Source organism: Galleria mellonella, unplaced genomic scaffold (assembly GCF_026898425.1).
Source record: "Galleria mellonella isolate WM207_F2 unplaced genomic scaffold, CSIRO_AGI_GalMel_v1 utg537, whole genome shotgun sequence".
Taxonomy (NCBI): domain Eukaryota; kingdom Metazoa; phylum Arthropoda; class Insecta; order Lepidoptera; family Pyralidae; genus Galleria; species Galleria mellonella.
This window is the reverse complement of record NW_026442112.1, coordinates 4,278,014-4,293,890: the sequence shown is the minus strand read 5'-3', so window position 1 is coordinate 4,293,890 and position 15,877 is coordinate 4,278,014. Positions and strand designations below refer to the sequence as shown.

General features: G+C 34.7%; 1 protein-coding gene across 1 annotated transcript in view; it reads right to left on the bottom strand.

Annotated features, from left to right (window-relative positions):
* Positions 1-15,877, bottom strand: part of LOC113519268 (CUGBP Elav-like family member 3-B) — a 981,529-nt gene that overhangs the window by 246,410 nt on the left and 719,242 nt on the right. Inside the window, exon 4 of the mRNA XM_052898765.1 lies at positions 8,984-9,109. Within this exon, the coding sequence (XP_052754725.1) occupies positions 8,984-9,109 (126 nt within the window). The remainder of the gene's footprint in view (positions 1-8,983; positions 9,110-15,877) is intronic.

Here is a 15,877-nt window from a genome sequence, read left to right as displayed (position 1 = left end):
CATGAACATGTTTATAGGCTACATTTACCGTCTATCAATCAATTGTCAATCGACTTAAAAAAAAAGGGAATTTTCAAATCGGTTGTATTTTTTTTAAGTTTGTACTTTATAACTCCGTTAGTTTTAATCCGATTTGGATATTTTTTTATCTGATAGGACATACTTATAGATCCCATTGAAATTTGATCAAATTGATTTATTAATTTAGTTTTAGATCATATTATAATAACTGGTTTTATCACAACTGAAATCTTCTTTTGGGACACAAGCTTTAAAAAATTGAAAAATTTTCAAAACGAACATATGTCAAAAGGTAAATAAAAAAAAAAATGAGCGCCTCATATATTTCCCTTCACAGCGCGACGGGCAGAGTACTTGAATTTTTTTTGTCATTTTTTGAACCCATGTTTTTTTTATAAAAGCCTTCAGTTCTATCGATGGTTGACTGGGAGAGAATGCTTTTAGCATTAAGTCCGCCATGTACACATATTTGTACTAATGAATAAATAAATAAAATAAATAAAAAACAATATCTGATATTTCAATAATTCTTTCCATAAGTACTATGTATTTTATAATTTAAGATTTTACTGTACAATAAAGTGTCACAAACAAATAAAGAAACAGGGCTACACGAACGCCTAAATCGTGAGTCTGCCCCTAAAGTCTTAGATATGATAGCGTATAAAATTCAAGAACATATATATTCGGTATACAGACACGGTGCGTCTAGCATACATCACGATAAACGTCGCAAGAGCCGTGAGCCGTCGCAAGTGTGAGGTAAATTGGCGATATTTTATGACACCGTCATTACTACGGCCGTAAAGTGAGCGGGTATGCGGCATTTTTACGATGGATATTCGCGCTGGACGGCGCCCTTATTACGGAGTTAAACGCGAAGTAACAAGCGAGGGACGAACGGGCGGCGACTGTTTGTGTCGTGTCTCAACTATGTACCATATATTGGTGAAGGTCGAGAAATATTTTTGTTTTTTGTAGTTGTAGTTATACCACGCTTTGCAGGTGGTATATATATGTATATATGTGTGTAGGAGCATAATAGTATATATATATTTTTTTTATAACGCAGGGAGCAAACGAGCATGCGGCTCACCTGATGGTAAGTGACTACCGCCGCCCATGATCACCCACAACACCAGCGGCATTGCTGGTGTGCTGTCGGCCTTTTAAAAAGGAATATACTCTTTTCTTGAAGGTTATGTTGTCGTATCGGTTCGGAAATACTGCTGCTGGAAGTTGATTCCAAAGAATGGTTGTGCGTGGAAGAAAGTGCCTTGAAAAACGCACGGCGGAAGACCGCCACTCGTCCAGATGATTGGGATGAAACTTTATGGCATTCCAGACAAACCTCTGGGGTTTTTAGTATGCACTTTCGTTAACCTGAATTATATAGTAAAAATAAATTAAAAAAAAATATTATATATACTTTGACACGAATTATTCCGTCGTTTTACAAAAACGTAATTAAGACAGAAGATGTAATATTTTTATGCATTTCCATGTATGGGCGAGCAATTTGCACGAAAACCCCAAATGGGACCTGACACATTTCATTGCTGGATATCAATTATACATATTAACAGGCACGCCCTGGATCGCACACAATTATGTACAAATTGTAACTGTCGTAGAAATAATAATGACTAGCGACCTGCCTTGGCTTTGTTCGGATAGGTAGATAGAAAGGATAGACAGATAGAAAGATGAATTAGTATTATATGTCAGTTGTAATCCGTGTGCTTTGTGGGGTCGGCATAGAATGGGTCATCCCTTTTCTCGTGGGTATCGTAAGAGTCGATTAAAGAACGTAACGGTTGAGGGATGGGCAGCAGCGTTTTTTTTAAAACATTCTTAAAGCCTAACTGCGGTTGCCAATCCGCCAGCCAAGCGTGGTTACTTCTGGCAAATCCCCCTTATTAGGGGAAGACCTACGTTCAGCACAGTTAATGGCTGATTTATAGTAACACTAATTACTTGGTCTTCTAGCTAGGATACCTTGTGTTAAGAGGAATAAGGCAACGAGCTGCAGGTAGACCCCAGACCATTCAGATACGAGTTAAATTGAAAAAATTCATTTTTTAAATTGGTCCGTCCGGGAATCGAACCCGGGACCGTATTTACAAAAGCAGCGTGCCCACCGCTGCGCCACGGAGGACGTTGGATATATTTATAAAATAGGCAATGTAAAAGAATTATATATTATTATTAAACTTATAATAACAGGCAAGTACCCGCCGCCACCGGGTCAATGTACTGAAAGCGTGCCTCCCGCCCTTGACCTTCTAGAGTGTAGACAATGTTTTTAGAGAGTCACTTTTAAAACACTTATTTATTATATATTTTATAACTTTAATTATATTTTACTTAACTACAGTCAGAGTATATATATATATATATATATATATATATATATATATATATATATATATATATATATATATATATATATATATATATATATATACAACTTAGAACGGCAAACAAGCTGACGGTCCACCTGATGGAAAGTGGTAACCATCGCCTATAGACATGAGCAGTACCATGGACATAACAGAGTATACTGTTTCGCCCATGATACCCCCCATGCGTTGCCATTCTTGAGAACTCAGGTCTTATTCCTCTGTACCCAGTAAATTCACGCCATATCCCACCCTTCAAACCGAAACACAGCCATGCAAACACAACTGCTTCACGGTTGAAACACGAGTGGGACAGAGGTACCCAAGCAATCGACTTTTGTACAAAGTCTCCCTCTGGTGGTAATTGGTGATAATGGAATGGTAACCCCGATTGCTATTATCGGATGACGATGAAAGCAGGTCAGTTAGCCCATTGTGACGAATTCCACTAGAATTAACCACGATGGTTTCCAGGGGGAACCACGTGGAGGTCGACCTGATAAGGTGCATTGCTAGCAATGGGTCAGTTAGACCCCATTACTATGAAGTTAGGTCTCTTGTTGGCTGTATATTATATTAGGATTCTCAAAATCTATATTTCAAACACAATTCCACATTCTAAATACAAATTTTAAATCTAATGTAACTACAAATCATCTCTTGTGTTTTTTTTTTCAAAATAAGAATAGTATCAATACCAGCCAATATTAATATCATCACGATGGAATTCCCCTCTTTTTCATGACAAAATCTACTTCGTTACAGTCAGCCGAAGACAGACTACATCTCATTTAGTCGAGGTGAGGTAAATTCGACCTTATATCAATAGTAATTCGGCGTGAAAATAGAATACCCACGGCGGGAGTGACGTGAGTTCGGGAGATAACCGTTGAAATTGCAAATTAAAAAGACATTTATTGACCGTTAGCAGATTCTGTTACCTCCAGGAGTGATTTGGTTCTCTCTGGGCAACGGAAAATGGTACCTTACGACAGTGCTTTCTCGTTGAAATATCGAAGGGTTCGTGGATTTAGCTAATAGTTGTGTATCACGGAAATACTAGTATGAAATTATGTTGTTTACCCAAAATTAAAAAGAAACAGTTTTTTGCTTGTATTTTTTTTTAATAATTTCAAAATGTATTTTTTTCAACGACTTTAAGATGGAGGAGACTCGAATAATCTCTATATATTTAAACGACTTCGAAATAGACGAAGTTTTAAAGCCTATACCTCTTGATAATACGAAATAAAGTCGCTTCTCGCCGTCTGTTAACTTGGATCTTTTACATTACGCAACGGATTTTAATGCGGTTTTTATCAGTAGATAGAGTGATTAAAGAGAAAGATTTGTATGTATAGTTTCATATTATTATTTTTCTTTATTTGTTGAAATATCTCACCAGAGGGAGACTTTGTACAAAAGTCGTTTGCTTGGGCATCTCCGTCCCTTTGTGTTTCTACCTATCAAGCAGTTATGTTTGCATGGCTGTGTTTCGGTTTGATGGGTGAAATATGGCAGTGAATTTATAGAGTACAGAGGAATAACACCTGAGTCCTCAGAAATAGCAACGCATGGGGAGTATCATAGGCGAGACAGTATACTCTGTTATGCCCATAGTACTGCTCATGTCTATAGGCAACGGTTACCAATTTCCATCAGGTGGGTCGTCAGCTTGTTTGCCATTTTAAGTTGCAAAAAAATATTACTTGTTCAAGATGTCGGAAGAAGATCAAGTCAACGGAAACATGTATTTGATATTTCCCATCAGTACAAAACTTATAAATTAGCCAAAATACCAATATCATTGTGAGTATTTTTTGTTCAGTCGTCACTAACTGGAATTATTCCAGAAACCGGGATGGCCATTAAAAGGCCGATTTCCAGTTCACCAGTGGATATATAAAAATTAATGTATGCGATAATAATAACTAATTTTCTCGCTCTAATTAACTCAGGGCTAAAGACTAATGACCCTTTTTAAGTAATTTGTTGAAAGTACCTGCGCCTTTATAAGGGGGCGTAATTTTAAATTATCCGCTCATTAACGTTTCTTGCTTAGTTACAAAGGTCTCTCAAACAAGAGTTTTTATACAAACGATGATGTCTTAACAGGGATCTCTAATAGGCATTATTTCTTATTAGTAACGCTTTTAACTGACAGGAGTGAAAGGAAAATCATTTTGGTGGATTATTTAGGATATAAAAAAATGTCTTAACTGTAAGAGTAATTGGATTTTTTTAATGAATGATAATGAAATGGTAACCCCGCTTGTACTATCGGTATACGTTGGCAAGGCACCAGTGAGGGATGATAGGTGAGAATGAAAAGGCAGGTTAGTCCATTGGGATGATACGTCTGGAATTTAGCACGATGGTTTCCAGGGGGGATTATGTATATTGCTAGCAATGGGGCTGGTAGTAGGTAATAACAACCCTTTCCTCATCCAGACTATTTGGATTGATTTGCGTATATTTTGAACTGAACATATAAAGGATTTCTTAATTTAGTTGTATTTCTCTTCATGTTGGTCACCTCATAACTTTGTAAGTTGTAAACTGATTTGGATTTTTTTGTTTTTTTTTTATACAACTTAGAATGGCAAACAAGCTGCCGGCCCACCTGATGGAAAGTGGTAACCGTCGCCTATAGACATGAGCAGTACCATGGACATAACAGAGTATACTGTTTCGCCCATGATACCCCCATGCGTTGCCATTCCTAAGGACTCAGGTGTTATTCCTCTGTACCCAGTAAATTCACACCAATTCCCGCCCTTCAAACCGAAACATAGCCATGCAAACGCAACTGCTTCACGGTTGAAACACGAATGAGACAGAGGTACCCAAGCAATCGACTTTTGTACAAAGTCTCCCTATATGCAAGTATTTACCTATTTACAGATTGATTCTATAGAAATATTATCAAAATCGGTTTAGTAGTTTAGTTTTGAAATCAAAATCTGGTAAAAAATCGAAGCTAATCTTAAATTGTAGTCGAAAATGTTAGTATTAAACATATTGTGTACTTATAAAACTTTTTATGAGTATAATAAAAGACGTTGATGGTATTCTTTATTTGAATTTTAAAGAGCTTCGGGCATACCAGTGTTGCCATAAAAATAATAAATATCAATTAAAAACATAATCTAATTTAGTGTTTAATATAATTAAAAATTTTCTTTCATTTTTTTAAGGTTCACTACTGAAGTTGTACCTACAAAGGAAGATTTATATGTTACCACGTGCAATGAAGCGACTTTGTCTGTCTGTCTGTCTCTCGCATCGTTGTTCTCAGCAACTACTTTTTTATTCGTGAAAATTTTTAGTTTCACTTGTAGAATATTTTCTTAAAAGATTGTGTTTTACAAAAAATAAAACCAACTTTATTAAAATTTCGATTGTGGAAAACCTAGTTACTTTGATTTAAAAACTAAACTACTGAACTGATTTTGATAAAAAATCTAATGGACATAAATCTATGGGACCAATCCTAAATAAGTATATCTTTACTAATAAAAAAAGAATTTTCCAAATCGCTTTATCTCACACGGAGTGCGACATACATAAAAAAATATACCCGAATTGAGAACTCTATATTTTTGAAATCGTTGAAAATATATCTATAATATTAAAAACTTTATTTCGTATACATAAGCATTCTAATCAAAAAATGTCTAAAGTTTTTCGCTAGTAACTTAATTTTTTCCATTCATACCTCCGCTGCGGCACTCAACGGCCAACATATTGTGGGACTCTCCCGACCTTTGCGAGTCAAGAGACTCGTAAGCTGTCTTCACGCTAAAACCCCCACTTTATTTATAATGAAAACGTCAGTGGGGATAATGTTCGAGTTGATTCCCGTAAAAACGAGTTTATCGCCCGCCGCAGCGTCGTTTGTAATTAACTCGAATTAACAATTTGCCGCGCTATTCAGTACATCTGTACACCGTAGTTAATAACTTTATTGTCCAATAATGACAGAGGAGGCAGTGTTTCGAGCGTAAAAAGCTTAATGTCTACATAAAGACAGCGCCGCTTAGGTAACCAACAAACCGCGCAGCGCAATATCCAAGTTTACGGGCGAAACTCAATTAAATCCGACAATTTTGAAGCGAGAACAAAATGAAATTAAAGTTGCGTGACATCGCGTTGCGTCGCATGACATATTACGCGGGCTTGTTTCAATTAGTATGATGTTCGACAACTGTACATACGTGTTTCGAGTGAATTTGATCGCTGCAACTTTGTAGCGCCGAGTTGGATGCGTACGAGCATTTACGAATTTGTGTGTCGAGTTTTGAACGCAGAAATTTGTCGTTTTCGAATCGTTGTAATTAGAATATTTCTGAAGCGTTAAACGTTGTAATTAATGGTCGAGAGATAGGCAACAGCGTGACTCCTACTTGATTATTACTATATATTTTTTATTAACTTTCTAGTGTATATAGCGCCGAGTTGGTTGCGTACGAGCATTTACGAATTTGTGTGTCGAGTTTTGAACGCAGAAATTTGTCGTTTTCGAATCGTTGTAATTAGAATATTTCTGAAGCGTTAAACGTTGTAATTAATGGTCGAGAGATAGGCAACAGCGTGACTCCTACTTGATTATTACTATATATTTTTTATTAACTTTCTAGTGTATATAGCGCCGAGTTGGTTGCGTACGAGCATTTACGAATTTGTGTGTCGAGTTTTGAACGAAGAAATTTGTCGTTTTCGAATCGCTGTAATTAGAATATTTCTGAAGCGTTAAACGTTGTAATTAATGGTCGAGAGATAGGCAACAGCGTGACTCCTACTTGATTATTACTATATATTTTTTATTAACTTTCTAGTGTATGTAGCGCCGAGTTGGTTGCGTACGAGAATTTATGAATTTGTGTGCCGAGTTTTGAACGTAGAAATTTGTCGTTTTCGAATCACTATAATTAGAATATTTCTTAAGCGTTAAAAGTTCTAATTAATGGTTGAGAGATAACGTGCCTCTTGTTATTATTATATTTTTTTTATGAAATAATGTAACAGTTTTCTTTACACAGTGGCAAGTTAATATTTACATTATGTGTTTTAAATTTACAAAATAAATTAACAATAATAACAATTTAAAAAAAATAGAATTTAAAATATAAAACATAAACAGAAATTACAGGTACATTACATTACAATTTTAAAAATGGGAAATGTTAGACTTATTACAATTAAAAATGAATAAATAAAATATGTCATAATTTAATATTGGCATTTAGCTATTCGGGCACGTTGTAAAAAGAATGTTGCTCAAAAAATATCTTTATTTTATTTTTAAATTTATTTCTAAATTTATTTCTTGTCAATTGTGTTATTGTTTTGGGTAATTTAATATACATTTTTAATTTTAGATAAATGCTTTATTTCATAGTTTTTATAAGTCGTGTACTTGGCAATTCCAACTTGTCTTTATATTTCTTGGCGTAATTATGATTGACTGAATTTTTGCGAAACGCAAACATGCTTAAAATATTACCAAAGTCTAATTGCAGTTGCCAACCCGCCTGCCAAGCGTGGCAACTACAAAAAATCCCTTATGGGGATGGCTTATGTTCAGCAGCAGTCCACTGCTAAAATAATGATATTTTATTTTATTTATTTATTCTTTATTGCACAATAAAATTTTGTACAAATGGCGAGCTTAATGCCATATGGCATTCTCTACCAGCTAACCATTGGGTAAAAACAGAAAGCATATGAAGGGCAGATGTGGTGAAAAATATGTGACAATTATAGTAACACATTAAGGCAATACACAAAATCAATATAATATACACATAAGAAATGCACATACTCGTATAATACATAAACATTACTTTTAATATATATGGATAAATTAATACATATGAAATATATACATATATATATATATATATATATATATATATATATATATATATATATATATATATATATATATATATATATATATATATTCGTACACAATAAAATATATAATATTAACAACTTAATATTACGAGTATTACTTAATAAACTAACGTACTGACGAAAGTTACTTTATCGACATGTTTCACGTAAAGAGAATATATAAGGACAATTTTCCCCTGTCGACCGCAACTTAACTACATAAAACATTTACAGGGACATAACCACTATCGTCTGGATAAGTAGTCCGATGTGCCTAAACCGCTGGCAAAAAAGGTGTGCAGTAAATAATTCATTGAGTATCCCCGCATGTATTATCATTCTATATGCTTACTGTACGGTCTGGGCTTAGTAAGTGGCGCTAGTTGAGCGATAAGAGTTAAAGCGATGTATACAGTAGGCGATAGTTATTGCGCAACTGTTATGTTGCTCAACATGTAACTACATGGATCATAGGAATAAAGAAGGGATATATAAATGATGGAAACCCATCAGTGGCGTAGTTCAATTAATTTAAATATATAGTTCCGCAAGTTTGAATACTACTAAAAAAGTTAATTATTTCAATTTATAATATAATATGTGACTGGAGCATGTATTAAATTGAATTAGTCGCGTGCGCACAGTGCTTAAGAGACACTTACCTTTACTCGCTCCGTCGGGTCCACGAAGAATGGAACACTCTTCTATTGTACCGAATGGTGTGAATAACTGGCGAACATCCTCCTCAGTCTGTTGTTTACTGAGCATGCCAACGAACAGCTTCCGATCTGCGGAGAGAGAGACGGCATTAGTTTTATAAGGGCCCCCGAGTTGAACGGTGCAACAAATAGCCACACCACACAAGGCCGTGGTGCGTGGAGCGGCGGACTTGTAAACATCGGTGCCAAATGCCAATTACCCCTACAACTGTGAACGCGACGAATGCCTGCAAATTGACAGGACGCTCGGGGCTACGGCGCACGTACACCACGCCACTTTTCGTGGCGCCGCAGTCGCTTAGAGTACCGCACCACGAGTATAGATAAATCACATAGTGAGACCGGATTTCATTACGATCATATAAACTTTTTTTTTTTTTAATAAATGTATAAAATAAAATTAAGATTTTTATTATTATTTTATAACACTATTTTTTTACTGTATTTTTTTTTATAGATATATATTCTATCACATTTTCGTAATCACATTGGTCTCAGTTATGTGGTTTACTTATAATCAATATCATTAAGTAATGGCTTACATTATGTAAATTAAATTATTGGTAAATTAAATAATTTTTTTCTTTAATAATTTTATGTAAGCCATTTTTAATTAACATAATAATAATTACAATGATATAATGTAATTGCGCATATTATATCAAGTTTGAGATATTTAAAATATTTATATTTCTTTCAGATTGGAATGTGTCGAATTTCATTATTTTACCAAATTAATGGATCGGAATAATTATGTTACAACAACAAATATTACACTTTAAATCAATTCTAAAATGTTTACTTAGTACAATTAAAAATTGTAAGAATAGCGCTTGATAATACAAAAAAACAATATAGTGATTTAAAAATGTATTTTTTTATATTAAAATATATTTGTTCTAAAAAGCAATTGAATTCTAAATTGTACTTTATTCATATAGAATATAATTTATTACAAATTTTTTTATAAAAAAAAAATGTCAACCGTTTGAAAATATTAAATGAAATTCGACAGTAAAAAGTGATAATATGCGCGCATACAGGTAGCGTCATGCGCGCGCGCACTAAGTTGCTACTGTTGTCAATGTTAGGAAAGTAGTGAAAAGGGCGGAATAGTTCTGTACTGTTCGGACGCGGCCAGAGGCTAAAAATAAGATTTTTTTATAGGTAAACAATTATTAATTAAAAAAAACCGTTTAAATAATTAATAAAACGTGAAATTTCTATTAGACATATTTTAATTAAGAATATATCGGTCCTTCTTTATATATATATAATTTATTAATAGAGAGATGTAATATAGATATTTACATTTGATATTTTTGTGAATAAGTGGATATTTTTCTATTGAGAAACATAAGAAACATAGAGCAATTAAAGTTAATTAAATTTAACAACGAATCATTCTTGAAATATACTAGTAGTTATTGGCAGAAGGCGTTCAATCGTTCAATCTTATTGTCAGTCTCTGGCCGGGCGTGAAGTCCTTTGAAAAATTTCTCTCTCAATAATCCCTTTCAATTTAACAGCGTCAAATCTACCGTTACCGCCGGCTCGACACGCGACCACATCTCACCAAGTGACGGTAATAACAACCATAGCTCGCTATAAACACATAACACACACTGTAGTTAGGTAATGAGACAACAAACAAAATTCAAACCCAGTTCAACACATAAAAATTAGCACATTACACTAATGGTGACATATGGAGGATTCCGTAGGAGCTTTCCACATAAACCATATGGGGCCATGATCACACATAAAGGTTCTATTAAGGGGCACAAAACAATCCACTACGGAACCCTCGCGGGTCAAAAGTTCGATTAGTTCAACTGTTACTTGCAAACCGACTTCCAAAAGGAAGCGGTTGCTGAGACTTCTGTTCGAGCGTACACATAATTACCCAATGTAATGGTATCGAATCAACGAGCTTTCAATTTTGGCGTATAGGGGCTCTATACAGAAATCGGAGTGAGTTTTTTTTTTTTTTTTTTAATATAAATTAATGATAGAATAACATAAATTCACACTAATTACGTATTGAAATGAATGGTAACAAAATATATTGTTTACAGCACGACGAAAACTAAGTGCAGAGTGAGTGTTGATTTATTTCGCGGTCGAATCTACGCTGTGTCGAGTTCGCCTTGTCTCTTTTTGAAGAAAATCTTTAAAAGTCCAACGCGACATAGAGTTAGGAATATTTGTAATGGATTAGGCAAGGCTCACTCGGTAGATTCGACGCGGAACGGCCTCACTTCGCGCGCTATTTGACAAACAGTGACAACAGTTCAGCCTAGGGCACGCACAACAAATTTAACGCTACCTGTGCACCGCCTACGCGCGCCGCCTTCCCTCGCCCCCTGCAACACAAAAAGTAGCTACACACGCTAACTCCATCGCACATACGTACAATTAATAACTCAACGGTAAGATTATCTAATAGTAAACATATATTTAAAATTAAATACGGGATAATATCACTATTAGCAACATCAAGTGTGAATTAAACCAATACTACTTGCATGATTTCAATACACGTTAAATAGTTTAAATGTATTTAGCATCAATATAAATCTAATGTAACATACTCTCTGTAATTCTGTAATTTTGTGATAATTAATAAAAAAAAAGATAGTTTAAAAAAGGTTTTTTTTTTATTAATAAATAAAAAATTGGTATACCTTATAAGGTACGCAGTGGAAATATTTATCACTGGAATAAAATGTGGTCAAGAGTGACCCCTGACTACCTCGTTTCTAATGGTATTTCTCATTTATTAATTTAGATTGAAATATTAAATAGTGATTGATAATTGACACACACATTTAGTTTATATTTTTTGTCAAGAATTCTCGCAGTTGGCTTATGGCTTTTGACCACAACAGAATATCAATGTTTTGCTCTTTCAGGGCAACTGTGGCACACTCACGAAAAATTATGTTACCTCTTTTATGTACTTTCCTTTTGTTTTTCTTTTCCTATATGTATTCTTTCCTTTTTTTTAAGTACGAGTATGTACCAATATTTAATGATATTTGTGTGCTGTAAGTGATGCAAATAAATTATCTAATTATATCTATCCATCTATATACACAACGCCATCTAGTTCCAAATTACTGGGTACAGAGGAATAACACCTGAGTCCTCAGGAATGGCAACGCATTGGATAGATGAATGTTTGTTACTCTTTCACGCTAAAACTATTGAACAGATTTAAAAGAAATTTTGCGTATGTATAGATTATGTCTTAAGCAAATGGGATATTTTTTAATATTCTTTACTGCATTAAAACATACAGAAATGATTAAAGGTGGACTTATGAGAGGGAGACTTTGTACAAAAGTCGTTTGCTGGGGTACCTCTGTCCCCATTCGTGTTTCAACCGTGAAGCAGTTGTGTTTGCGTGGCTGTGTTTCAGTTTGAAGGGTGGGATATGGCGTGAATTTACAGGGTACAGAGGAATAACACCTGAGTCCTCAGGAATGGCAACGCATGGGGGGTATCATGGGCGAAACAGTATACTCTGTTATTTCCATGGTACTGCTTATATTTATAGGCGACGTTTACCACTTTCCATCAGGTGGACCGTCAGCTTGTTTGCCATTCTAAGTTATATAAAAAAAAATATCTATCTATCTATCAATAGTTTTTTTTATAATAATCTACATGTATATTATAAATAGAATGCATTCAAATTAATACAAACAGTATTTGTATTTATATTCATAAATATAAATGTTTGTATTGAGCAGGGATTGAACTCGCAGCCATGGGAAGGTGAGGAGGTATGTTAAACTGCTGGATCACCAAGGTCTTCTATGAATTGGTAGCTGTTTGATTTAAAGGGTGAGTTTGTGTTTTACCAGAGGGAGACTTTGTACAAAAGTCGTTTGCTTGGGCACCTTTGTCCCATTCGTGTTTCTACTGTAAAGCATTTGCGTTTGCATGGCTGTGTTTCGGTTTTCAAATCGAAACACAGCCATCTTTCAGGATGGGATATGGCAGTGAATTTACAGGGCACAGAGGTATAACACCTGAGTCCTCAGATGTTATTATTTTGCCATTTTAAGTTGCAAAAAAAAATATTAATTAAATATTAAACATACAGTAACCCAGCAAATAAATAGGTAGGTGCGTTTAAATCATAACCCTCCTTCAACTTTAATACTGTTGAGTAGAAAGAGTTTTAGCATAGAAAACAGAGTGGATCTGTTATTTTATTCATGCGATTGGCCCATCCCTTTTTGTTGTTCAATAAAACAACGCTAAAACTAATGTTGTTATTTTGAATTGAGACTCTTTTTAACCGACTTTAATAATAAGGAGTGTAAAATTTTTGAGTGTAAGTAAGCTTTTTTATTTGTGTATTTTCGATAATTATTTTGAAACGATTTTACAGTGGATCGTAATTGAAATGATAAGGGTTGCCACATAATAAATTAGTTAAAATTTAAATTTATTACTATTATATCAGGCACTGATATCGCTGTCCACTGATCGACATAGGCCTTTCTTATAGGGGTGGGGGGGGGGGGGGGTATAGGCAATGGTTGCCATGTTTGGCAGGCAGGTTGACACTGCTGCCCATCCCTCAACAATAAGTTCTCTTAGTTGCCTTTTACGACACCCACGGGAAAAGAAGGGGCGGCCTATTCTATGCAGACACCTACATGGCTCAGAATTTAAATACCTAGTTTTAAATAATATATTTTTGAATATGTAGTTATTGGATAGATACTTAACAGAAGATATTTTAACGTAATTACTTTCGGTTTAGTTTACGTGTAATCATATCGAAAAATCTCGACTAGTTTCGGAATCAATTCGTGATCCTTAGTCATGAGCGACTGTGTCGCGGACACGAGCCTGACTGCGTGCTTCGACTAAGCTTGAACTGTAGGCTCTTGCGGAAAATATCTTAATAAAATATCTTAATTAAAGGACGTTTTTTATATTGTATTGTATTTTCAAAAATAGTAATTCTTCGAAATCTCTACTGTACTATATATTTTTTTTAATTATAAGTTTTGTTTTATAATTTGAAGGTTGTTTACACCACAAAGTTTTACATTTATTTTTTCTTTTCGTTGTGTACTAAGTTGGACTGAAATCTTGAGATAATGTACTTTACACTTTTTGTATCTTTTATAATTTTTAATTAAAACGTATTTAATTAACCACCGAAGTGACTGTGCGCAAAAAAACATATTAACAAATATGTTTTAAAATAAATTTAAAATAAATTAATCAGGTGTATTAAGTTTTTATTACGTTAGAATGTTGGTATTATACTTGTATCATAAGTAATGTGTTAAATTTAGTACGAGAATGGAGAGGTAGGCTGAATGGCTGATAAATTAATTGATATGATTGCATCGAAAGAAGTAATATGTAAAACATAACATTTGCATGGCTGTGTTTCGATTTGAAGGGTGAGATATGGCGTGAATTTACTGGGTACAGAGGAATAACACCTGAGTCCTCAGGAATGGCGACGCATGGGAGGTATCATGGGCGAAACAGTATACTCTGTTATGTCCATGGTACTGCTCATGTCTATAGGCGACTGTTTCTACTTTCCATCAGGTGGGCCGTTGGCTCGCTTTCCATTCTAAGTTGTATAAAAAAAAAATAAGACTAAAGATAATATTACCATCTTTACATTATTCATTGCTGAATATAAATTTAATCTGTAGATTATTGTAAAATAAGTCCTCAAGAATAGCAACGCATGGGGGGTATCATGGGCGAAACAGTATACTCTGTTATGTCCATGGTACTGCTCATGTCTATGGTTGACGGTTACTATTTTCCATCAGGCGGGCCATTAGCTTGTCTTTGTCAGCTTGTTTGTCATTATAAGCTGCATAAAAAATATGTGTTCTGAACCATCCACCATAGGTATTGAATTCTACAATACATTTAAGATCGTTACTTCATTTGAAAAAAGAATACAAAAAAATATAAAATAAAAATTTAAAATACACAATTTGAAAAAAGAACAATAAAATATTATAACCAAACATAAATAATACGCCCAAAATGCATTTCTAAGACAGGCACGTTCAAAATATAAAGTCACCTAAACACGATCAACAAACGGTCGACTCGCGGGACAAAACACACGTCCCGCTACGTGTCCCGAAACATTGTTCGGAAATATTAGAACCGGTGGTGGCCGGTCATTAAATTCAGATTTATACCCGGACCGGCGGATATCTCTCCCATGCGACTGTGCTAATGACCACCTAAATTGAGATAATTTCACAGCGGAGTTGCTAATAAGGCCGCGGTACATTCGGAGGTCAGTGCATCGCTAGATTAGAAATTAAATTATTCCGAATTTGGGGGAGGTGCTCGTAAATATTAATAAGCTAATTAAGTTGAATATTAGTGTGAACTAATTCACGTCTCTAATAACGGGTACGGTTGTAACTTTCACATTGACCGTTTCGTGTGGATGGGACTTAATGTTGTCAGCCGCATCTCATATTACCAGAAGGAGATTTTGTACAAAAGTCGATTGCTTGGGTATCTGTCCCATTCGTGTTTCAACTGTGAAGCAGTTGTTTTTGCATGGCTGTGTTTCGGTTTGAAGGGTGGGATATAGCGTGAATTTAGTGGGTACAGAGGAATAACACTTGAGTCCTCAGGAATGGCAACGCATGGGGGGTATCATGGGCGAAACAGTATACTCTGTCATGTCCATGGTACTGCTCATGTCTATAGGCGACGGTTACCACTTTCCATCAGGTGGGTCGTCAGCTTGTTTGCCATTCTAAGTTGTATAAAAAAGAAAAACAAAATTATTTTATTATAAAATAGAAGGCA